Source organism: Toxorhynchites rutilus, chromosome 2 (genome assembly GCF_029784135.1).
Source record: "Toxorhynchites rutilus septentrionalis strain SRP chromosome 2, ASM2978413v1, whole genome shotgun sequence".
NCBI lineage: Eukaryota > Metazoa > Arthropoda > Insecta > Diptera > Culicidae > Toxorhynchites > Toxorhynchites rutilus.
The window spans coordinates 86,937,349-86,961,658 of record NC_073745.1 but is presented as its reverse complement, the minus strand read 5'-3'; the positions used below and the strand labels follow the sequence as shown (position 1 = coordinate 86,961,658).

Here is a 24,310-nt window from a genome sequence, read left to right as displayed (position 1 = left end):
GGCGCAAGCGGAGTACCAACTCAACTGCAATCTGCAGACAGTGGAGGAGAAGATTGCAGCTTGGAAGCAGAAGGCAGTGCATGGTGCCCACCCCCATCAACTGGACCGGCCACACGTCGACAAGGCCGCATCTAATCTGTGGCTAACGCGTGGTGAACTCTCTTCAGTAGTAGAAGCCGACATGATAGCCATCCAGGACAGGATAATGCCGACGAGAAACTGCAGGCGGTACGTCTGGCATCAAGACGTTGATGACATTTGCCGGATGTGCCATCAACCAGGTGAAAACATAGAGCACATTATGGGAGGCTGTCCCGTTTTGGCCAACGCAGCCTACACCGAGCGCCACAACAACGTGGCCCGTATTGTTCATCGACAACTGGCGCTCCAATGTGCTCTACTGGAAGACAACGTACCAAACTACCGGTACCTGCCTGCACCTGTCCTGGAAAATGACCGTTTCAAGCTGTACTGGGATCGCACTGTTCTGACCGACCTCTCGATCCACCACAACCGCCCAGATATAATGGTTTACGACAAGAGCGACCGCAAAGTCACCATCATCGATGTCGCTATTCCACTGAACCAGAATCTGGAGGAGACCCACGGTCGCAAAATCTGCAAGTACCGACCATTGGACGTGGAGCTCAAGGAAATGTGGGGGCTAAGGGAGGTCCCAAGAATTGTTCCAGTCGTTCTCTCTGGAACTGGAATTATCCCGAAGACACTTCTGGAAGCGCTAAAGGTGTTGAACATCGAGAAGGAATTGGCCGGCATCCAAAAGTCGGTCATCCTTAGCACCTGCGCGATTGTCCGACAATTCCTCGGTCAGGACTAAAACAGCACGAGCATGCAGATACGTGCATTCCGCAGAGCCTAGTCCCCCTTTGGCATTCAGAAGCCCGGGGGCAGGTGAAAATTCTGGCTAGGTTCGCCTAGTTAAGAAGTGAGATAAGTCTGCGAAAAAATGTGAAAAATCTGAAGTTTGAGAAGTCTGAAAAAATTACAGAATTTGAAAATTCAAAAAACATTCTGACAAATATATAAATCAATCATTCAATCATTCAATATAAATCAATCATTCAATCAATAAATCAAATCATTTGAAAATATGAAAAACAAATAACAAGAATCTGAAATGTCTGAAAAATCTAAAAATATGAATATCAGACAAAAACCATAATATTGTGAAAAATCTAAAAAAAAAACAAAAAAAAATAAAAATTTAAAAATGTTCAAATCCAGAAAAAGATAAAAAAAATTAAAAAATGTGCAAGATCTGAAAAATCCGAAAAACCTGGATTTTTTATGAAAATGGAAATCTGAAAGTATTCAAAATTTTAGAAGGCATTAACAAACCTTAAAAATACACTGGAGTCACTCTTTACGCGGGGGATACGTGCCGCGTAAACAAAAACCGCGTGAAAGAAAACCGCGTAAAATCCAAAATCCGCGTAAAAAACCGCGTAAAAATAACCGCGTAAATTCCAAAATCCGCGTAAAATAAAACCGTGTAAATTCCGCGTAAAAATAAACCGGGTGAATTTCCGAATCCGTATTAAAATCTAACAAACAGTGAATCATCACTCATATTTTAAATTTTTTTTTGTATTCTGCAATCATGATTTCTGTATCTCCAGCTACTAATCAGTGATACAATACAAACTTATTTCGTGAAAAGTCACTTCAATTAGCACATTGAATTTATACGCGATTGATAGTTGCTGCGTAAAAAAAACCACGTAAATATCGAAATCCGCGTAAAACAAAACTGCGTAAATTCCGAAATCCGCGTAAATTCCGAAATCCACGTAAAAATAAACCGAATTCCAAAAACCGCGTAAAATGAAGCCGCGTGAAATAAAACCGCGTATAAAAAATCGCGTAAAAAGCGACTTCAGTGTACTCAAAAACAGAAAAATTTTAAATCCTGAAAATATAAAACAATGTAAAAAGCGTATTTCAAAAAAATTAAAATCTGAAAATTTGGAATTTTCAAAAATAAAGAATATCCGCCAAATTAGGAAAATCTGTAAAATCTGAAACATCTGAAGATTAAAAAAAAAATTTCGAAAAATGTTTAAAAATTGAAAAAAAATATTTGAAAAATCATAAAAATTCTGAGTCTATAAAAATAGAATCAAATCATTTGAAAATTCGGAAAACAAATGAAAAGAATCTGAAATATCTGAAAATTATCTAAAAATATGAATAATCTGAAAAATTAAAAAAAGTTCGGAAAAATCCTAAAACTCTAAAAAATAACAAAAATATTAAAAAAATTAAATATCTTTAAGTCTAGAAAAATATAAAAAAAACTAAAAACGATCTGAAAAATATGAAAAATCTGCAGGATCTAAAAATTCAAAAAATTCTAATAAATCTGAAAATTTTATCAAAAAGAAAATCTGAAAATTTTCAAAGTTTTAAAAGTTATTAGAAAACTTTTAAAAATCTAAAAAATCTGAAAAATTTAAAATCCTGAAAAATAGAAAAAAAATAAAAAACGTTAAAAATCTGAAAAAATGAGAAAATCTGAAAACTTTTTAAAGTTCGTAAAATCTGAACCGTAAAAATCTTTAAAAATTGAAAGAAAATTGAGTATTTGAAAAATCATAAAAATTCTGAGTCTACAAAAACAGAAAACTAGGAAAATAGAAAACAAAGGAAATGTAGATAAAACAGAAAATCTAAAAAATCTAAAAAAATTAATTAAAAAAGTTAAATTGAAATAAAATAAGAAAAATCTGAAAAATTTGTAGAAGCGTTTTAAAAATCGGAAAAAATCCGAAAAGCTTTAACAGTCTGAACAATTGAAATCGGAGAAATCGGAAAAACCTAGAGAATCTGAAAAATTGAGGTAATTGGTAAAACCTGAAAAATCTAAAAATCTAAAACAATTGAAAATTAGAAATAAAATCTAAAAGTTATAGGTCACAAAGTTTTTTTCAAATTTTCAATTTTTTTAAAAAATAGGAAAATCTGGAAAATACAGAAATCTGATAAATCGAGGAGTTTTCAAAATCGGAAAATCGAAAAAATTGAAATAATAGAAAAATCTGAAAAACTTTGAAATAATAGAAGAATCTGAAAAAATAAGTTTAAATGATTTTTCCAATCTTTTCGAAAAAATTGGAAAAATCTAAAAATCTTAAAAAACGGGAAATGAAAAATCTCTGTGAATTTGGAAACATAAGAGATCTAAACAATCTAAATAATCTAAAAACGTGAAAGACTTGATCTAAAAAAACTGGAGATGGAAATAGAAATTTTTTAGAAAAGATCATAAAAATCTAAAAACTCTGAGAAATTTGAAAGATCTTTAAATCGAAATAATCGGAAAATTTGGAAAATCTAAAAAAAACATGAAAAAAAATCTGAAAATATTGAAGAATCTAACAAGCTTGAAAAATTTAAATTTGAAACATCTGAATAGCTGTAAAATCTAAAAATATTGAAAAACTAAATTTGAGAAATCTAAAACATCTAAAAATCGTCAAATCATCTGAACATAAAAAAAAATCTAACAAATATAAAAAATCTAAAACCAATCTGGACAATCTGAAAAATCTGAAAAAGTCCAAAAATTTGAAAAACCTGAAAAATCTGATGAATACTAGAAATTTTTAAAAATCTTGAAATCGGAATAAACGAACAAATCCAACAAAACTCATAAAAAAATTTAAAAAATGTCGAAAATAGAATATGAAAAACTTTGAAAATCTTAAATATCTAAATGATCTAAAAACATCAAAAATCTAAAAATTTTGAAAAGAAAAAATCTGAAAGATCTGAAAAGAACATTGAAAATTTAAAAATTTTGAAAACCCCGAAAAATATGAAAATTCTACAAAATCTCGAAGGTCTAATAAAATAAAACCTAAATTTGAAAAATGTGACAAATTTTATAAACCTCAAAAATTTGAAAAATTTGAAAAAAAAATCAAAATATGAAATTTTGTAAAAATTTAAAATCGAAAAATAAGACGAAGATGATAATCTAAAAATATACTAATATAATAATTGTATAACTTTTTAATTTTATAATATTTTTATAATATGATTATATTATTCCTCAATTATAAGAAAGGGATGTAGGAAAAACATTTCAGGGGGTAAATGCAGAAACCAATGGCTATTTTTCAGACTTGGACAAAGGAATAAAAAACTAGAGCAGCGTTGGACGATGTTTATAAGCCTCAAGGGAGACTATGTTCTTCCTTAACCCTTTCGCTACGAGCGTCGTCTATAGACGACATTAGATCACACCAGCGCGATATGCATATTTTTCAGCGCAGTGCTCCGTTCAGCGGTAGCACTCCGGCGGAGCACACTGCCGTAGTGAAAGGGTTAAGTCACAATTCGTCACTTTGTCAAACGACCCAGAGTCCCAGAGCGTATACAAACTCTATCTTACGAACGATCCTCGATTTCGTTTAAGAACTTCAGAGAGACAGTAGCTGTTTATCGTCGCTTGAATGCTTCTATACGTTCACATTCATAACAACGACGACAAAGCGTTACCTCAAAACGCTCATTAGACAATATGCCAGTTATGATTTAAAAAACGTCAAAACGCTCATGGTCCCATTGGAGGATGGCATCCTTCCAACATGGATTGTTGATGTCGTTTCGTGTTCCGGTGGCGACTGAAATTGAGATACAGAGAGGTGTCGTTAAGAGAGGGAATGACATGAATTATTCATACTGCTACCGCTCTGGGGATCATTGTTCTGTGTGATTTGGTTTGGCAATGGGGCAAACGTTACAATCGTTATTTAATGTGCGCGAAAATGAATGAGTTGAGCTGCGGGACAAAAAACTTCAAAATGAAATGTGAAATTCCTGGAAAGCAACCTCTTGTTCCGATGTTTTTTCTAAATTAATACTTTTGGAGGAAATTTCAGATGCAAAACAGTTAATCTTTTTTTTGTGTCGGCCCCCCAAAATGTTATTATTTAACCAAACCGAGCGCGCTGAATTCTTATTATTTCTTGTCATTACCTTTTTAATAAGCTTTTTGTTTACGGGGCGAAATGTTGCGCGGCAACGTCACGGCGTGACGTGTGCGCTGCCTGTGTAAAATTCCAATAATATCGGCGGACTCGAAAGACGGCGAACGAACGCAGCAACGCGTGGCCCATTATTGAAAATGAATTTCATTAAGCCTGCGAGGAAAATCTTTTCTTGAATACAGATTTTGCGGAAGGTGTGTGCGAGGGACAAGCTCGGATGTTTCTCTGAAATCAACTGGAGCTTTAGGTGTTATTTTAACGATGTAACACATTAAGGTTTACAGAGAAAGTCTACCAATCGATTTGGTGTTTCACATCCTGTTATTCGTAATCGTAACAAAAGCACATTTCGCGACAATCGTTTGGTTGATCTGATTAGAGATAGGGAAGAAAGTTAGCCCATTTCTACTCTTCAACTATCAAAGTCTGAAAAAATCTGAAAAGACGCGAAACAGTGTGATAGGATAGAAGTTGTAACACTGGTGGTTTGGTAGGTTTTTATTCTCTCGAATTTTGGAAGCCTCATGATGGCGTCAGTGTTACAAATATAAATCACAAGCTGATCCGGTAAACTTCGTCTCGCCCAAAATTTATTTTTTGTTATCAATACCTTCAAACATTCACGTTTTCTTACTATGAGCAAATTCATGGGTCCAGAACTGTTCATTGATTGATCTTCTAATCAACCCCATTGAATTTACCTTTTACTATAAAATTCCTAGTATTTCTAACAAAACTCATCATTATAATATCACATTTTTTTAAGACATAATTCTTGTTCAAGATTTTTCAACCACTTGTTAATAACATGTTCCTCCGTTACATGGAAGAAATGTTTTATACTTATCAACACATTCGGCGATACTTTTTTATTGGTATGGATTGAAGAAGAAATAGGAGTGCGTTTCATCGTACGTAGAACATCTTCTTCTTCTTGAATGGCGTTAACGTTCCCTGTGGAACTTTTGCCGTCTCAACGTATGCATTAACTAGCGTCATTTATTAATACTTAGTTGAGATTTTCTAAGCCAAATAACACGCCTTGAATATGTATTCCGAGGGGCAAGCTCTAGAATACGCGTGATCACAGTGCAAGTCGGAGGAAATTTCTTTGACGAAAAATTCCTTCGACCAGAACGGGAATCGAACCCGAACACCCGGCATGATAATGTGAGACGCTAACCACTCGACCACGGGTGCACTAATACACGTAGAACATATGGGAATTTAATTTTCCCTTTTTCCCTTTTTCCTTCAGAGTTTTCCGAAAATTTTCAATTGTCATGTTTGGTTGGAATAATTTTGGTTGAAATATATGTAATATTTTTATGGGACCCCCTCTCCATTCCAGAGGAGGGAGGGGTGTCATACCATCATAGAAACATTTCCCGTACCCAAAAACCCTCACATCCCGAATTGTGCTTGATTAGTTCTCGAGTTATGCAGAAGTTTGTGTTTGTGTGCCCCCTGTAATTTGTGTTTCATTTGTATAGCAGTCCCCCCTTAGAGAGGGGAGTGGAGTGTTTAACCACTATAGAAAAAAATATTTTACCCTAAACCTCCATTTGCCTAATTTGGTTCAGTTTGCTTGATTGGTTCTTGAATTATGCAGAAATGTATGCTTCATTTCTATGGCAGTTCCAACCGAGACTCACCCCCCACCCCCTTTGAAGCGAGAGGGGAGGAGTGTCTATTCACCACGGAAACGTTTCGTGTCCCCTAAAACATTCGCTTGACAAATTTGGCTCCATTTGCTTGATTAGTTTTCGAATTATACAGAAATTTGTCTTTTATTTGTATGGCTGCTTCCCCTTAGAGAGGGGGTGGAGTGTCTAACCACTGTAAAAACATTTATTGCTCCCTAAAACGTCCACATGCCAAATTTGGTTTCATTTGCTTCATTATTTCTCGAGTTATGCAGAAATTTGTGTTTCATTTTTATGGTGGCCCCACCTAAGAGAGGGGGGAAGATTATCTAACCACCATAGAATCATCCCCCTTAGAGAGGGGGTGTCTAACCACCATAGACACATTTATTGCACCCTAAAACCTTCACATGCCAAATTTGGTTTCATTTGCTTGATTAATTCTATAAATGTTTCTATGGTGGTTAGACACTCCTCCCGCTCTCTAAGGGTGGGCTGTCATACAAATGAAACACAAATTTCTGCATAACTCAAAAACTAATCAAGCAAATGGAGCCAAATTTGGCATGTGAAGGTTTTACGAGGCACGAAACGTTTCTACGGTGAATACACTTCTCCCTCCCTTTCAAAGGAGAGCTGCCATACAAACGAAACATAAACTTCTGCATAACTCGAGAACTAATGAAGCACAATTTGGGATGTGATTGTTTCAGGGTATGAGAAATGTTTCTATGATGGTATGACACCCCCCTCCCTCCTCTGGAAGGAAAAAAAGAAATTTCGGAAAATTAAATTCCCATGTGTTCTACAATTACATAGTGACAAGTGCTGATAGTTTATTTGATGTTTGCGCTAGTGAAATTGATCTTTGTTCGAAACTGGAAATGGATTTTAATGCGATGAAACGCACTCCTATATCTTCTTCTATCTATACCAAAAAAAAAAGAAAGCCGGATGTGTTGATAAGAGCAGACCTCGAGGAAGGAATTGTCCGATTTAGGGCTATCTTTATTCTATCATATTTTCTGTATAAACATTTATTCCATGTAACGGAGAAACATGTTATTTGCAAGTGGTTGAATAATCTTGAACGAGAATTATGTCTGAAAATAATCTGATATTATAATGATGAGTTTTGTTAGAAATACTAGGAATTTTATACAAAAAGGTAAATTCAACGGGGTTGATTAGAAGATCAATCAATGAACAGTTCTGGACCCATGAATTTGCTCATAGTAAGAAAACGTGAATGTTTGAAGGTATTGATAACAAAAAACAAATTTTGGGCGGGGCGAAGTTTGCCGGGTCAGCTAGTACAATATAAAAAACATCAAAATCTAAACCTCTCACTGATACAGGGTAACCCATATCAACGTTCAAATTCAAATTTTTCCCCTTTTTTTTCCAAAAATGACTATTTTTCATTCATATAATCGACATACCGAATTATAGAAAATATATGAAATTTGCGAAATAAATGGATTCTAAAGGGTGTGTCACATCAAATTGCATCGTGGAAAAAACGCTGTAGAAATTTAATTTTTAGGAATTATATCTTCAGCTTTCGCTTATAGTCAGATAAGAGTGTCCAATCCACGGTCAGCAGAGTACTAAAACGATACTTCGAGAACCTAACCATCGACCGAAAGGTGAAGAACGGCAAAAATGGATGCTCCGTCAGTGAAAAAGATCACAAGCGCGTAGTTAAGCAATTTAGACGTGATCCGAGCAGTTCGGTCCGGGATGTCGCCAATAAGCTGAATTTGTCAAGTTCATTCATCCAGCGGACCAGGCAGCGGGAGGGCCTGCGTACATACAAGGTTCAGATAGCTCCTAACCGCGACGAAAGGCAAAATATGGTGGGGAAGACGCGAGCCCGGAAGCTGTACACCGAAATGCTGACGAAGCCGCGTTGCCTGGTAATGGACGACGAAACCTACGTCAAAGCGGACTTTCGTCAGCTGCCGGGCCTGTTGTTCTTCTCCGCAGAGGACAAATTCAGCGTTCCGGAGGAGATTCGCAAGCAGAAACTATCCAAGTTTGCCAAAAAGTACATGGTGTGGCAAGCGATCTGCTCTTGCGGAAAGCGGAGCGCCCCCTTCGTGATGACCGGCACGGTAAACGGGCAGGTTTACCTTAAGGAGTGCCTACAGAAGCGCTTACTACCACTATTGAAGCTGCACGAGGGCCCGACCATCTTCTGGCCGGATCTCGCTTCGTGCCACTATTCAAAGGACGTGTTGGAGTGGTACGAAGCCAACGGGGTCACCTTCGTGCCAAAGGAAATGAACCCGCCCAACGCGCCGGAGCTTCGCCCAATAGAGAAATATTGGGCGATTATGAAGCAGGCCCTCCGGAAGAACCCAAAAGTTGTCAAATCGGAGGCGGACTTCAAGAGAAAATGGATTTCTGTTCAAAAAAAACTACAACCTGACGTTGTACAGAACCTTATGGACGGGGTAAAGAGGAAGGTGCGAGCATACGGGCTTGGGCTCGAAGTATGAATAAAAAGAAAATGCCAAAAGTTGTTTAATAGTTTTTATTTTACTGTCTAAAATTTTCAAAAGGATCGGTCTACTGGGCGAATTTCTACAGCGTTTTTTCCGTGATGCAATTTGATGTGACACACCCTCTTCAGTCTCTATTATAGTCGCATACAAAATAAATAATATCGATAGAAAAACCCATTCCAGTGTAACGTGACAATGTTTTGACTAACTAAAAATAGGTTTTCTTCTCGTTTTCACAAGATTTTCAAAAAGTTAACGATATAAAAGTAAAATTGAGAGAAATCGGTTGGAGAATATTTTATAGTTTAGTGGATTGTTGCCAGTCAAATACTTTTGTGACAACATCTGACCTTTTTGGGGGTTTCCGACTGTTGTACATTAATGTTGTATTCTCAGTTCCGTTACAAAACATACAAATGAACTTTTTTCTGTGATTTGTTAACAATAAATGGACGTAGATTCCTGTGTATTCAGTTTTTCAAAAAACTCGTAAAAACCTTGCAAATATCGGCATGCCTTTTGTTTCGTGACAAAACGCTCTCTCAAAGCGCTGTCACATCATAAAATCAATAAAGAGTGGTTAATATGAATTTTACCATATTGTCGCAAATTATATAATAATTTTACGGTAGTCATGACCCTGAATACTTTTCACTTTCTTCTGAGATCTCCCCTCCCGCATCCAATGGTCCAACCAATAATTATTCATACTCTAAGAGAGGAGCGGTGGTTGGAAATTGATGACAAAAATTTTGGGACAAACGTCATAAAACAAAGAAATTTTTACTCACTTTCAATTGAAATAATTGATTAGTTCTTCCTTGAGGAACAACACCGGGATAATGGAAAACTATAAGATCTATATTATAATCTGTATTTTTCACTCATATGTTTTTTTTTGTAACATCTCAATCAAGTGTCCTGAAAATTTTCACTGTATATAATCGAATGCTGTATGTGTCAAAAAAAATTTTTTTTATTTGTTTTTTTTTGCATGTATTTTTCGTTTTTTGAAAATAAAAGAGGAATTTGATTTTTGATTCATCCCCTTAAAGTCAGAAGACACCTTTCTCACATGAATAAAAATAAATTTATCCAGATTCTCTCAGGAGGTGATAGAGGATCATATTTGATAGAAAAAAAACCTTCTACGCATATGTTCGAATTTCAACAATGAAAGAGTTATAGAACTTTTTTTTTGTTTCGAACACTGGCTCTACTTTAAAAACTACGCTACGGATAACGATTTTGTTGCTTTCATTTGAAAGATGAGAAAATTGTGTACATAATATAGTAATGGAACAACTAAATTAATGGATTTTAATAACACTTTGGAAGTGAAAAACTTAAAAGTTAATAATTGTTAATGTGTTATTATTAATTTTATAATAATTTATATTAAGCTAGGCTGTTTCTATCAACTAAATTCAAGTTCCATAACCGCTCTACAATTTGTTCTTTAACACCCAACTTCTATCTTTCTTAATTTGGTTGCAATATCGATATAAACAATTCCTGGTGGAAATTCAAGCAAAATATTCAAAAATCACGATTTTTACCCCACTGAACATGTAATAGCTACTTACACTTCACCTTAACGTTGAAAGGTTACATTGCTTCTTGAAATAAGCCATATTTGAAATATAAAAAAAAATCCAAACTGTATATAATCGAGTCCAAAATTGTATATAATCGAGTCTGTATATAATCGAGTCCGACCTGTAGAAGTGGCATAAATTCGGATATTGGACTTTATTTTTTCAATATTTTTTCAATATATTCATGTTCCATAAATATCAGTATCAGCAAAATACCTTTCAATATGTATCGGGAATGTAGAATCGTTTTAAAAAGTCGCCATTCAAAGGACAAAATACTTTGAGGAAAATTTATTTCAAAAATATTCAGGCTTCTTTGAAAAACACTTGGCAACCCTGCTTGAGGCAGTTGTGACTTCTCTATTTGTGGGCTCTTAAGCAAAATTAGAGGTTTGTTGACCCTCATTCCCAGCAAATATTAAATCGTATAACTAAGCATATTCTAAGTCGTATATAAAGTGGAATCGAAAAACAATCATATATTATGTCGATAAAAGAATACATTGGGCCTGATTCTCGAATACACTTCACGGTGGAAACGAAATAAATGGCACGCCATTGAACTACGTTTTACGAGTTAGTAAAGTTTCGAAGATAATGATGAGTTTTCAGGTAGAATGTGCACTTTTCTAAGAAAAAATTGTTAATGAAAATTAACTTCTTCGTATCAAACTGGTATTTAATGTGAGTGGAAAACTTTGTTTTCTTCATGTGATATAATAATCTCATACAAAAATTTAATCTGAAGATAATTTGATATTATAATGATAAATTTAGTGGGAAACTAATCTCGCATCCAGATGTCGACACCGTACCGTTGTCATCGCGAATGCGTTTCATACCGTTTCCACCGTGAAGTGTATTCGTAGTGTATTCGAGAATCAGGCCCATTATGTATATTTAAAAACTTATAATATGCGGCAACCCCGATTGTATTCTAAACGACATCTTTTATGCATATCAGGTAGATGCAGTTCGTGAGTCGCATAAACGTACAATTTAAACTAATGTAGTACTGCGAAGAATCGTATTACATGCTGTGGAATATCGTTCAACAGTAAATCGTATTAGATCGTATTTGAGAACATATTACATTATAGTAGGAATTTGACACATCAAGATCCGCGATGACGTATGTACAGTAGAGTGAAAATGGCCATCTCGAATTTTCAACTTGATTAAAAATGTTGATTCCCACGAAAAACTACCCTATGCAAAATACCAGCTTAATCGGACTTCATTTTCTAGTGTTACACAGCCGTCAAAGTTTGAGTTTTTTGAAAACCGAAAAATTACTCAAGGGGGAAGTAAAGGAAATCGGGGTTTTCGAAAAAAAATTCTAATGGCAAATGTCTTCAAATTGCATAAAACGTCGAGATCTACTGTCACCTCGAATTTTTTTTATCAAAAACCGACACTGAGACTTAGTCGATTTTTCGGAATACAAGGCAAAACGTATGGTTTAGGGTGCCAATGAAAATCGTCATATCAATTTTTCATACGGGACTCTCTACATGCGAAATGTTGATTTGCACGATAAAATACCCTATGAAAAATATTAGCTCATTCGGACTTCATTTACTATTGTCGCAGATGTCAAAATTTAAGTTTTCTGAAAATCGAAAAATCACCCAAGGTGGAGGTAAGGGAAATCGGGGTTTTCAAACAAAAGTTTTCTATGCCAACTGTCTTAGAATTGCATGAAACGTCGAGATTTACTGTTATCTCGAAAAAAAATTGATTGTCAGTTGAAAAAACGTACCAAAAAGCCAAAAAGTCAATTTTTTACAAAAAAAAAATCGGGACAACGGTAAATCTCGGTGTTTCATGCATTTCTAAGACATTTGGAATCAGAAAAAAAATCGAGAACCCCGATTTCCTTTACTCTCCCCTTGGGTTTCGGTTTTCAAAAAACTCATACTTTGACGGCTGTGCGACACTAGTAAATGAAGTCCGATTGAGCTGATATTTTGCATAGGGTAGTTTTTCGTGGGGATCAACATTTTTAATCAAGTTCGCTTTTAAAATTCTAAGGTCATTTTTTCCCATACATCCATGGGCACTCTAATGTGCAGTGCCGACATCTTGTGGTGATATGGTGATTTAGGTAGTGAAATTAATCTCTAATCTATCAACAGACCTCAAAGCAGCTTTCATCTGTTGATTTTTGAATGAAAATGTTTACTTTATGTTATTTGATTACTTAAAACACGTAACACTGAACCTGATTTATTCATTCCTATATAAAATTTATGATATTTCCACTGAAATACAATCGTCAACCAGGAATGACGTTACCTGTTGCATCTCTTCCGTATCATATGTACGAATTTTAATTGCTCTAGAATTATATTTTAGATCCCCACAACCGGAGTTCTAATTCCAGCGGAGAAATCTTCACAACCATCACTACCACTCATTTTATACATTTATATCTTTCTCCCACTAACTTAAGAAATCTCAACTAAATATTAATAAATGACGCTAGTTAACACGTTGAGCCCAGCGTAAGTCCCTAGGGGCCGACGTTGAACTTTTAGGTAGAAAAGCCCTGACTGACTGGTACTGACAGTTACAAAATAAGGAAATAAAAATATATACAGTTTGTTTTCGGATGTTTAACAAAATGTAACTACTTTCTAATCGAATTTCTGACTATTTTCTATCCATACAATATATATCTTTGGAAGCTGGGACCGACACTGATATTGTGAAAACACTCTTGATGCGCGTTGAATGGAAAGCGGAGCAAGAAAAAATCGGGGTTTAACGTGTTAATGCATACGTTGAGACGGCAAAAGTTCCACTGGGAACGTTAACGCCATTCAAGAAGTGTATCGCCTCTATTTTTAGTGCTAGTTAGGCGCATGATATATCACCCAAAATTTGGGATATACGTTGACGTATATGCGTTAGTTATACGATTTAATGTTTGCTGGGTTGTTTGCTCGAAAAAACAAAGTCTTCAAATGTTTGAACTCAAGTTCATTTCATATAAAGCCTAAAGAAATTCTCTATTTTTGTGACGTGGCCACGTTCCAATATACCTGTTTTTCAAATGCTTGTTTATCATGAATAACAAAACGAAACCTAGGTCTACTCACCAGGGTTACTATATATACAGAATAATCTGTATTCATACAGATTTTTCAGACTTTTTGAAACCAAGAATCTGTAGATACAGATTACAGATTTTTTTGGTTTTCATACAGACTTGCAGAATTTTCAAAATAACGATCCAATATTAGTTATGGCTTGATCTCAATCATATTTTTTCCAAACCCACCAATTTTATCCATATAGCATACGAAGCAGTCTGAATGAGAGTCATTTTTGCATTCATATGTAGCGTTTAGTACTGCTTCCTCATGTTCAATCAGTCTGTTTGAATATACAGAACAATGATTCTCAAATCTACACAGTGCCGCAGTACATGGAGTTTTACATTAATCCTTTACTGGGTGACAACTTTTGAGTACCGTTGTCTATTATTCATAGTAGCACCGTTTTGGTTCGTGAAAAAGTTCACAAGACATTAAAATTCGTTTAGAAAAAGGGTTCATGTTGCATTATTATAGTTCAGTAATCGTTCGCTAACTGATCCTGGTTTAACTGGTCTGCTTTTTAACTGGGCGAACGTTAACTGGTCCTTGGACCAGTTAAAAAGCAGAATTTTGTAAACAATCGACGCCATATTCAAATGGAAGATTTGTTTTGAGGGTCATTAGAATTTAATTTGATATATTATGAAAATTGACATTATTTTCACATGACAAAAACATTGATTGAATTACAGAAAAATAATTTCCTCAAATTATATTTCATACCTGTTGTCGCACTCAATGCGAAACTTCCATTGGAAACCTTTTGTTTGTCGAATTTCATGATCAACGCAAATCAAACAATTCATTGAAGTTCCCCTCGATTTTATTTGACGTTTAACATGCCGGACCAGTTAAAACGCGAATGTCGATAGCTGGTCTTCCCAGTTAGTGAATGTTTACTGTATTGGTATACTTCTTTGCTGTGGTGGCTGATAGCAGCCAAACGACCGCAAAGGGTTTATACACATTTCTATACAGATTTTCTGAGAAAAATCTCAGATAAAAAGATTTTTTGAGACCGAAAACACAGATTTTATTATGGCAACCCTGCTACTCACTGCTCTTCAAACAAGTATTTAATTGTTCAATCAATGATATAAAGACATTGAAGTTTGCTTAAGCTAGTTCAAAGATATTTCAAACAACATAAAAAAGCGAAAACTTAAAATATTTACAATATAATTTTGTAGTTTTTCAAGCACGCTCATTTCGATGGCAACTGCATAAAAATTAAATTCATTTCGAAGAATTTAGGTTGTAACTAGTCCTTATTCAGATAACGTTATAATTTATCTCCTAATACTTGATCATAAATTTAGTTCTTTGGTGCATAACTTCATGGGATGGATCAATAACGGAAACAAAATCCATTTTTTTTCTCGCAAGTCTGATATTTTTTCGAAGAAGACTAGCTCATAGGATTCATTTTAATATGTCGATCATCTGGATCAGCGCAGTAGTTCAAAAGTTAGGAATCTGAAAAAAATATTTTTTCGAAAAAAAGCGGAAAGAACAGTTTTACGAACCATCGGTTATCTTCGAAAATGAAAATTACATCTCTATTTTTTTGGATATGGTATGTAAAAAGCCTCAGATTTCAAGAAAAAACTCTTTAAAAAATAGAGACCTTCAACCCAAAACCATGTAAACAATAAAAAACAAACACAATCAATAATTGTGACAATAAAGTCCAATTTTTTCGCAGGTGTAATATTTTTCAAAGAAGACTAGACTAGACTAGACTAATTGGCTTCAATTTGGTCGGTGTTAAGTCAGAGCGGAACAAGTCGCAAAATTGAAAATTTCCAGTTATTGATTACATTGGGTTAAGTATGTTTTAAGCTACATTCCACCTTAATCAGATCTGGAATTCACGCGTACAGTAGGGATAACTTATCGAAATTGTTTTGAACGCACCTTATAGCACCAAACTTCAAACTCGTTTTTCTCGAAATCATAATAATGTCACATGGTCCGGTCTGACTTAACACCGACCATTTAATACGTCGATCATTTGGATCGGGCCAGTGGTTGAAAAATTATGGATTTTTGGAAAAAATCATTTTTGGGAAAAAAGGTAAAAAATGATTTTTCGAACCAGCCTATAATGGAAATGGGCATTCTATTGAAAAAAAATTAAAAATGCATAATGCAATAAAATTTTTAAAAAATTGCGATAAGGAACAAACTACCAATTTCTCCGGAAATCTGAACCACTAAATCGGTTTGGCATGGAATGGCTGTATATTAGGGCGCCAATAAAAAGGGTCATCTCTAGTTTCATAAAGTTACCCCATAAAAAATGTTCACCACCTCGTAAAAACACCCTATACAAAATATCAGCTCAATCGGACTTAAGGCAGAGTGGCGCAAAGCGGTCAAGGTTTGAGTTTTTTGAAAATCGAAAAATCACTCAAAGGGGGAGTAAAAGAAATCGGGGTTTTAGAAAATGTTTTTTCGATGCCAAATGTCTTAAAATGACATGAATCGGCGAGATCTAGTGTCATCTCGAAAAAATTCGTTTTGTCAAAAATCGACACTCTGGGACTTTCGGCATGCGAAACGAAAAGTATGGTTTAGGGTGCCAATAAAAATAGTTATCTCGATTTTTCATTCGGAACTTGCAACGAAATGTTGATTTGCACGATAGTGTCACAAACGTTAAAATTTGAGTTTTTTTGAAAAACGAAAAATCACCGAAAATCGAGGTAAAAAAAAATTTTGATGCCAAATGTCCTAAAACTCATTACTCGTCGAGATTTACAATTATCTCGAAAAAAAATTTTTGTCAAAAAAAAATGTTTTTTTTTGGCACTTGATCGTTTTTCCGTCTGAAAAATTGATTTTGAAAAGAAATTTTTTCTAGATAACTGTAAATCTCAACGTGTCATGCAATTTTAAGACTTTTGGCATCATTTTTTTTTAAACCCCGATTTTCGCTGATTTTTCGATTTTCAAAAAACTAAAATTTTAACACCAGTAAATGAAGTCCGAATGAGCTAATATTTTGCATAGGGTCTATTATCGTGCAAATCAACATTTCGTAGCAAGTTCCGAATGAAAAATCGAGATAACTGTTTTTATTGGCACCCTAAACCATACTTTTCGTTTCGCATGCCGAAAAAAAAATCCCAGAGTGCCGATTTTTGACAAAAAAAAGACGGGTGGGTAATGTCGGGGACATAACCGGAGTGACGTAGGACTATACAAAGGGGACAGCTTTTATACTCTAGCGGTACACACTCACAGGATAGAGACAAATCGGCAGACTCAGCCAAAGGGGTGGGTCCAACGAGACGAACGAATGAGCGTTAAAAGGGAGCGATGGCAAAAAAATACATTCATTACGATTTGTTCGCTCGTTGGATTCACATACAGACTAAAAAGGGTCCTTTTCAGGATCACAAAAAGTCTAAAGAGTTTATTGTTTTGTTATCACTCGATATCCCCATCTTGTTCGGTTAAACCTTCCTGTTTAGCGATTTGTTGTCACTCGCCACAGCTTTCACAGTTGGAAAATTTCTTCCCATCCAGCTTGTGACATATTTTACAGTAAATTACATTCAATGGCACGTCGCATTATCACCACTCAGTGCCGGATTGGAGGTAATTTTGAACCTGTAATTGAACATTTGCGATGACAGTGGTACAGTGTCGACTTTCAATGTGGGGTCATAATTTGGATCTCTATGTTTACAAAAATGTCCAACTAAATAAGTCGCATTACATGTCCGTCCAATTAGCTAAATGTCGAACTAATTGTAGATTACTGTACTTTAAATCTGGAAACAATTTAAGAATTGGTGAAAATTGAATAATCAGGAAAGTCCCCAACTATCAATAAGCTCAGAACAACTGCCAAATTCACATACTCATCAGATCCTGGCAAACAAATTATGAAAACATCAATTTGTGTTTTATTATTATTTTGGATAATGTTTTAGAAAGCATTGAACTTTATTTCCTAAACTCTTCTTGGAAGGTTTAATGGCCCTGAAAAGCGCCTTGTTTTATGGAATGGTTCCAATTTAGAAAACTTAGTACTCGTGGTTTTGAAAAAAAACCATTTCGAACTCCCTCGAAGCCGCCTTGTTCTGGATTTGCCACCAAAGTAGTTTTTTATAAAGAACAAACTTTTTTCTTCTGCTACCTGATGCCGTTTTGCGATTGCGTTTGCCACTCGCCACTCGCTGCAACTGCCTGTTGTCTTGATGTCCACCGAACCGAATGTGTTCTGTTCCGAATGCAGGTTTTCTTATCGTCGCGAGCAGCTTTGCCAGCTAACTCGATCACTTCGGCGGCCGAAGCTATATAACGCCGGCTAGGTGGACTGGTGCACTGGTACTAACGCGCTCGGCCTAGCTACCATTGCGGGGAACTCCAGATCAACACGAGCGGGAACTCCAGATCAAGGTTCGAGCGGGATTTTGCCTTTCCCTTCACTTTTCCTCCTTTGCCATATCCAACCATGGCTGCTTGTGTTGGTTTGTTGATGTGAGGTGATGCGAAACGATGTGATGTACGGTTCGGATGAGAATGATCGTTACGGCAGCGGAGAGGGGATTTTTAAGCTGACTGGCTGGCTCGAGAATTACGCATGTGTGAGACTGCGACCAATGTTTCCCTCTTTTTTTTCTTTTTCCTTTCCAATCGTGCTTCATTCTATTTCGCTGCTGCTCTGGTTGCCCGTTTTGGTCGGTACGATTTGAGGAGCACAAAATGGACCAATCAAAAATGGGCACATAGTGTATTTGAACAATGCTTGATATTTCACAATTATTCAATTATTTATCTCAAGAAAAATGAAATGTTATTCGTTATGATAGATGCGTAGATATATTTCCTATCAATTGATGCAAAAACCTTTGCGATCTATTGAGAAATGCTCGAGTTGCAAGCGTTCCAAATCTTGCATTTTTTCCTACTTGTTCAGTGCCTAGATTTCCATTTCACCCCCTATATCTTCCGGTTAGACGTAGTCCTACGTCAAAAATTTCGAGGTGACACTAGATCTCGAAGTTTCATGCAATTTGAAGTCATTTGGCATCAAAAAATTTGTTGATTGACGTGTGGAGGGCCATGGCCACCCTGTGAGTTTTTACAACATGTGAAAAAAGTTGAGTAGGCGAAATTGTCCAATGCTACGGTAAACCAGGAAAGTCCGCACAAATCATGAACAACAACAGTGAGCGAATGCAAATCCTTCTGTCGTTAGTGCTTTTTGGCGTCCTCCCACTTCACACAAGCCTCGATCATCAGAAAAAAAGTTCTCCTCGTTTGTGCAAGCTTTTTGATTTTCGGTTGTTGTGGGTAATCCGGAGTGCAACTGAAAAAAAGGGCAGAAAATATCGCAGAATAGATAAAAATCTCCTTTTTTCCCGCCCACAGTGAGTGAAAAACCTAGCATACCATATCCATATAATCGAATTCAACGAGTCGCAGTCAGCATGAATAAGGATTAAACGCAAAGTGTCAGTGAATAATATTATGTTACAATGAAGACATTGCGCTCGCAAAAGTGAAAGTGCTGAATGAATAAGTCGAGAAAATTGCTCTGGGTGAAAACTTTGTTGCAACATCCTTCTGCGACGCTTCCTGCATATCGATTTTGAGCCGTCACCTACACAGCAACTCGGGAGCTCCGGAAGAGACGGTCACTGCTAGTGGTGTGTGTTGTTTGTGACAAGTTATATCTTTCAATCGTATCAAGAAGCATAACTGGAAAAGTGAAGCCCCAAGGCTGGATTTAGCGGCGGCAGGACGGCGTTACATCAAGGCAAACCATGAATCATCTCGCTGGATCGTCCCCGCGGTCACCGGCGCCGTCACCCGATCCGGATGTAGACGATGGGAGCTCCAAGAAGCAGGCTACCAGGTAAGCTTTCTTTTCAACCTCCTTTTTTTCGCTGTCGCTGTTGCTATGCCCTTTTCTCATCACCCCAAGTTGATTGGATTTTGCGTAACAGGCGGCGTATGCTTCGGAGACTTTCATGCATTGAAAAGTTGTGAACAAAAGTCGGTCCAAGTTCGCAACATCCTAAGCTAATGTTTGCCGTCGATGTTTGCTTTCTCTCTGCCGGCGAAATTGTATGGCATGAATTTTTTATAATGCTCAAGAAATGCTGCATCAATGTGATGTATTTTCATCTTTCCGAGAGCCGCTTAATAGTAATAAAGAAGAAGGACACGAGGATGACAAATATCATAAACATATTATCGGGTATCGTCTGGCCTTTCGGTGAAATCGGGAAAACGTCGGACTGAAGGAAGTAATTTTAGTATGAAATGGGGCAAATGACCTCGAAGGTCGCTCCGGGTGGGTGTGTTGATGGCGTAATGACCCGAAGAATTATTACGACCTCCGACTGGAATTGATATTGAATATGCGCGGGAACCATTGTGACGGCTAATGAATGATTCGTTATGTTGTTGATCGTTGATGACATTTATGGGCTCATTAACAAAGTGTCGTATAATTTTTATTAGCCTGCCGGACATCATCGTAATCTCCATGTGGCGGCGGAAGAAGATGAAAAATGTGGTTTCGCGAAAAACACTTTTTTATATTTCGAATCGTTAATTCATAATATCATAATTTCGGAAGAAATTTGGGATTAATAACTAATAGTAATTATTATTATTATCGAATTAAATATAGAGTTGCTTCAATGTGACAGCTATTTAAGAAAACTTATACAATGCTATGGATGGATGAGATAATATACATAAACATTTGGTGTATATTAGATGTCAGTGATTTTTTTGCATTTTGTGAACATAAAATTATTTATTCATGTTTCAGAGAAACTCTCGCAATTTTCCTAGAACACTGTCCATCGATTGCACAGGATTGATTAACAATTTTTAATCACATTGCTCGCAGTAGGAATTTTAGTCTTCCGATGGGCCCCATTATACATTCAAGGAGTTTCAGTAAGCACTGTGAGCTCAATCAAGTACTAATGAAAAAATCGCAAGTAATACTAAATCACACATCACATCAAGATCACATGTAATCAAAGATTATTGCCTTTTCTTGGGCATTTTAAAAGTAAACAACACTCAACACGAAGAAACTTTATTTCTGTTACACGCGAAAGACACCATAAACAAACTGCAGCGCATCAAGCGGCTGCCATAGTAATCATGTGGACAAACCAACAACAGTGCATCGGACAAACCATGATCAGAGTTGAGGTCATCGAGATGCAATAATTACATGATTTAGATGTGTAAATCTGATACAAAGCATGATGTTTACAATATTTTTAAATGCTATAATCCAGAAAAGGTCTGAATACGTAACAAATAATCATCTGGTGGTCGATTAAAAGTTAATTCAAATGAACGGCGTTGGCACCAATATAAGCTGACCTTTATAAACCTTTAAAACATTCGAATCCGTGAAAATACCCCATAAAACTTCTGTAAATCATAAAAAAAATTATTTATATGTTTGGAAACATTTGAATACCTGATTTGACAAAGGTGCGCAGAACTATAGCGTTCAAGTAGAGGCGAATGAAATTATATTTTTAAAGCCTCTCTAATAAAAATAAAAAAAATAGAGCATTCAAGAATGTGGACTAACCAAGATCCGAGGGAAACGTCATTTAGTTTATTTACTGCGTCATAAAGAACAAGTTAACTTTTTTTTTGCTCTGCCATTTTTGATATGAATAATTGCATTGGCCAAAATATTGTGTGAAATGTTATATTGGGAACCAAATTTCTTGTGTCGAAACGTTAGAAATGATACTGAATCTCGAGTGTATGCATGGTATAAGGCATTCAAAGACGGCCGAGATGAGATGAACGATTTGCCACGTCAAGGGCAACCATCCAGCTCTTCAACTGATGAAAAAATTAACGGAAGGAATCGTGCTCGGAATTCGTCATTTGAGTTTGAGAACTAAATACCACTCACGAGACCGTTCGTCATATTTTGGTTGCTGTTTCGGGTATGAGAAAAGTCGAAGCACGACTAGTGTCAACTTTTCTTAACTTGTGATGTGTGTGGAAAGATAACACTTGGTTTTTGCACCACGATAATGTATTAGTCCATCGATCGATCATTGTTAACAAATTTTTGACTGAAAGTGGTACGAATGTGATTGAACAAGCACCGTACTCTCCAAATACGGCCACGTGTGATTTTTTTCCTTTTTCCGAAATCTAAATTACCATTTCGTAGGACCCGTTTTGACACCATTTAACACATAAATACGAATTCGCTTTGTGAACTGAAGGAAATTCTTGAATATAGCTACAAAAAATACGTCGATGACTCGATTGTTCGCTGGAAAAAGTGTTCGTTCACCTATTTAAAAGGCGATAATATAAATTTAAATGAAAATTATTTCTTTAAAAAAAATTCCCGGTATATATTTGACAAAATGTAAACAGACAGTCGCCTTGCATAACCTAACAGTTCGGCTGAAAAGTTCATAAGGTTGACATCTAGATGGCGCCTCTTGTAAAAATCTACTTTACTATCACAAAGCACCATCTTTCAATGGATACGTGTCAAAATTTGACAGCAATCGGTCGATTGGTTCGTGAGTTATAGCATTGAGAGTGAAGCAACTTTTGTTATTGTGAAAAAATGGAAAAATTCGAATTTCGTGTGTAAAGGGTGTGTCACATCAAATTGCATCACGGAAAAAACACTGTAGAAATTCGCCCAGTAGACCGATCCTTTTGAAAATTTTAGACAGTAAAATAAAAACTATTAAACAACTTTTGGCATTTTCTTTTTATTCATACTTCGAGCCCAAGCCCGTATGCTCGCACCTTCCTCTTTACCCCGTCCATAAGGTTCTATACAACGTCAGGTTGTAGTTTTTTTTGAACAGAAATCCATTTTCTCTTGAAGTCCGCCTCCGATTTGACAACTTTTGGGTTCTTCCGGAGGGCCTGCTTCATAATCGCCCAATATTTCTCTATTGGGCGAAGCTCCGGCGCGTTGGGCGGGTTCATTTCCTTTTGCACGAATGTGACCCCGTTGGCTTCGTACCACTCCAACACGTCGAACACCAACACGAAGCGAGATCCGGCCAGAAGATGGTCGGGCCCTCGTGCTGCTTCAATAGTGGTAGTAAGCGCTTCTGTAGGCACTCCTTAAGGTAAACCTGCCCGTTTACCGTGCCGGTCATCACGAAGGGGGCGCTCCGCATTCCGCAAGAGCAGATCGCTTGCCACACCATGTACTTTTTGGAAAACTTGGATAGTTTCTGCTTGCGAATCTCCTCCGGAACGCTGAATTTGTCCTCTGCGGAGAAGAACAACAGGCCCGGCAGCCTACGAAAGTCCGCTTTGACGTAGGTTTCGTCGTCCATTACCAGGCAATGCGGCTTCGTCAGCATTTCGGTGTACAGCTTCCGGGCTTCCGGCTTTTTCCTCAACCTAATATATTCACAATCCAAATTTCGGATTCCGGATTGATCATCTACTTCAGATTGAGGTAACATTTAAAAACGGTTCCGGATTTCAGATGTGGATGTTAAATTTGAACTCTACACTTGAATTTCCGTAATGCGAAAATACTTCTTTCGTCTGACTAAAAGGTGTGTCACATCAAATTGCATCACGGAAAAAACGCTGTAGAAATTCGCCCAGTAGACCGATCCTTTTGAAAATTTTAGACAGTAAAATAAAAACTACTAAACAACTTTTGGCATTTTCTTTTTATTCATACTTCGAGAACAGACCCGTATGCTCGCACCTTCCTCGAGGTTCCCCGTCCCCGTCCATAAGGTTCTGTACAATGTCAGGTTGTAGTTTTTTTTTTGAACAGAAATCCATTTTCTCTTGAAGTCCGCCTCCGATTTGACAACTTTTGGGTTCTTCCGGAGGGCCTGCTTCATAATCGCCCAACATTTCTCTATTGGGCGAAGCTCCGGCGCGTTGGGCGGGTTCATTTCCTTTGGCACGAAGGTGACCCCGTTGGCTTCGTACCACTCCAACACGTCCTTTGAATAGTGGCACGAAGATCCGGCCAGAAGATGGTCGGGCCCTCGTGCTGCTGCAATAGTGGTAGTAAGCGCTTCTGTAGGCACTCCTTAAGGTAAACCTGCCCGTTTACCGTGCCGGTCATCACGAAGGGGGCGCTCCGCTTTCCGCAAGAGCAGATCGCTTGCCACACCATGTACTTTTTGGCAAACTTGGATAGTTTCTGCTTGCAAATCTCCTCCGGAACGCTGAATTTGTCCTCTGCGGAGAAGAACAACAGGCCCGGCAGCTGACGAAAGTCCGCTTTGACGTAGGTTTCGTCGTCCATTACCAGGCAATGCGGCTTCGTCAGCATTTCGGTGTACACCTTCCGGGCTCGCGTCTTCCCCACCATGTTTTGCCTTTCGTCGCGGTTAGGAGCCTTCTGAGCCTTGTATGTACGCAGGCCCTCCCGCTGCTTGATCCGCTGGACGAATGAACTTGACA

General features: G+C 36.9%; 1 protein-coding gene across 8 annotated transcripts in view; it reads left to right on the top strand.

Annotated features, from left to right (window-relative positions):
• The window catches only part of LOC129770050 (beta-arrestin-1), a 256,936-nt gene that overhangs the window by 146,649 nt on the left and 85,977 nt on the right, over nt 1-24,310 (top strand). For all 8 annotated transcript variants that reach the window (XM_055772651.1, XM_055772649.1, XM_055772645.1 and 5 more), the window contains exon 2: nt 19,262-19,748. In XM_055772651.1, coding sequence (XP_055628626.1) covers nt 19,657-19,748 — 92 coding nt within the window. In that variant the 5' untranslated portion in view covers nt 19,262-19,656. The remainder of the gene's footprint in view (nt 1-19,261; nt 19,749-24,310) is intronic.